This window comes from Otolemur garnettii, unplaced genomic scaffold (genome assembly GCF_000181295.1).
Source record: "Otolemur garnettii isolate 467f Iridium unplaced genomic scaffold, OtoGar3 scaffold00004, whole genome shotgun sequence".
In the NCBI taxonomy this organism is placed as follows: Eukaryota; Metazoa; Chordata; class Mammalia; order Primates; family Galagidae; genus Otolemur; species Otolemur garnettii.
This window is the reverse complement of record NW_003852399.1, coordinates 43,889,772-43,891,864: the sequence shown is the minus strand read 5'-3', so window position 1 is coordinate 43,891,864 and position 2,093 is coordinate 43,889,772. Positions and strand designations below refer to the sequence as shown.

The 2,093-nt window shown below is 43.2% G+C and overlaps 1 protein-coding gene across 1 annotated transcript in view; it reads right to left on the bottom strand.

Moving 5' to 3' along the window:
* Nucleotides 1–378: 378 nt before the first annotated feature.
* Nucleotides 379–2,093, bottom strand: part of ZNF704 (zinc finger protein 704) — a gene marked incomplete at its 5' end in the record, with an annotated part of 218,135 nt that continues 216,420 nt past the window's right edge. Inside the window, one exon of the mRNA XM_003782530.2 lies at nucleotides 379–1,697. Within this exon, the coding sequence (XP_003782578.2) occupies nucleotides 1,586–1,697 (112 nt within the window). The remainder of the gene's footprint in view (nucleotides 1,698–2,093) is intronic.

Sequence of the window (2,093 nt, the reverse complement as noted above, 5' to 3'; positions counted from 1 at the left end):
ATTCTTTTTTTAAAAATATATATGTACAAGCTCAACACATATATTAAACTTTCCTCTGTGCAATTTCATCGAACATTCCTATGGCTGATCCCACATCCCCTGTCCCTACACGGTACCTCCTCTAAGGTGCTCGTATTACTTGCATAGGTATAGGAGAAAGAACTCTTTAGCAGGGCAACTGAGAGTAGGGGAGACAGAAAATGAGCTTATTTATGGGGCTTGACAACTGCTCCCCTCCCCCACATCATCACCACTAAAACCAACAAGCAAGCAAATACTTCCGATTAGAGAGCTCAATCAATGGAGCACAGTGCCAGCCCTGACCCTACTAAACTGAGAGATTCCTATACCAACATGCATTTTCCTTTTGGTGTTGTATATGTTCCCTTTTAAGCAAATTCTTAACGAATATCTTCAATATTTTCATAAGAAAAATAAAGGTTTGCACCTCCCATTTACCCATATAATGTTTATATTGTTCATTAACCCATCTCCTAGACATGCTAAAGCATAAACCCTGTAAAAGTGCACTCAGAATGGAAGCGATGTGTTGACCTAACGTGACTTTCTGAACAGATGGGGACGTGTTGGCTGTGCTCTTTGTCTAAAGCAAACCTGCTGGGAGAGCTGGAGTTCTCTACGTTTTCTGAAATCAGTCAGTGATGGAGTTTGGAAGGAAGGACCAATGACTCATGAACCTGGCTACAGTCTTGACAGACAAGCGGTAACAGATAGAATCGAGCTGCTGTTTGTATCACATCCCTGAAAGAAGCATCGAGGCTTACCCAGATGGCTATGGGTGCCAGTTCTTGACTGCAGGGTGGCAGGTAGAGAATTAGCTGTGCTGCCTCTTGGGGAAGAGCTTCTTCTAAATCCAAGGAAGACTCCTAGATGTTTTCCAACAGTGACAACAGGATTTCCTGAACTTAGCTTGGGGCTGAAGTCTGCTGGTGATTTCCATGCCCAACTGCTTTTCGAGTTTGTGCCATCTGGGGTCCACCAAGCTAACAGCTCTACCATGGTTCAGTCTGGAGCCATTCTTAAAAACAAACCCCAAAAGACATAAAAAAGATAGAGTGCTGCACTTTCTTGCAACACATCATGATGTATACTGCTCCAAGAAGTCAAATAAAAAACAGGGAAGAGATTATTCACAACAAAAGCAGGTATTGGTCTTTGTACAAATGCTACTGAATAATGTGTAGCTTATTGTTGTGTGTGCCAAAAAAATCTCAGAAACATGATTGAGAAAGCTTATCAAAATATGCCTCCTTTCTAGGTAAAATGGGCTTTGTTGGTTCAATTGCTATAGAAGTCCACAGTTTTAAGACCTACACATACAGCCAAAAAGTTGACTTTTCTTTTGAAGGAAAAAATATAGCTGCTCTAGGCTGGATTCTCAGAACAGCAGTAAGGTGGTGACTTTTTTTCTATTTTTTTTGCTGTTATTCCACCAGGGTTGCTGACAATGCTTTTCCTGGGCTTCAGGTGTGTTTTATTCGGAAGGAAAAGCTCTTTCCAACACCGACAGCGGAAAGCCAGGGCAGAAGCGGCTGGGCCCTGGGCCCCTCTGCCTGGGCATCGCTCAGTCGATGAATCTCTGGCAGGCCTTCTTCCAGCGGCAGGAGGTGCACCACATGTCCCGATTCTCCATCCCATACACCTTCCGGCACTTTTTACCCTCTCCCCTAGGCTTCCTGTAAGACAGACAAAGAAGATGCGTTCAGTGGGAAAAATTGGAAGGGTATTCTATGGAGAACTCAAAATCCCTTGAGAAAGAGAGAGAGAGCAAAAAAAGGAAATACAGTAGAAGGTCTTTGGAGGTTCAGGCTTTAATATGTGCTGGATATTTTCATGACCACTAATCTGTTACAATTTGCTGCTACAGCCCTGAAGCTTCTATTTGTCCATTTGTGGATGTGTCCATTGGGCCATCTTCACAAAAGTAAATAAGTAAACATAAGAAATGGCAGTAGGGGACACCACTACTCTTTCAAGTTTTTTTTTTTTTTTTTGAGACAGAGCCTCAAGCTGTCCCCCTGGGCAGAGTGTCGTGGCATTACAGCTCACAGCAACCTCCAACTCCTGGGCTC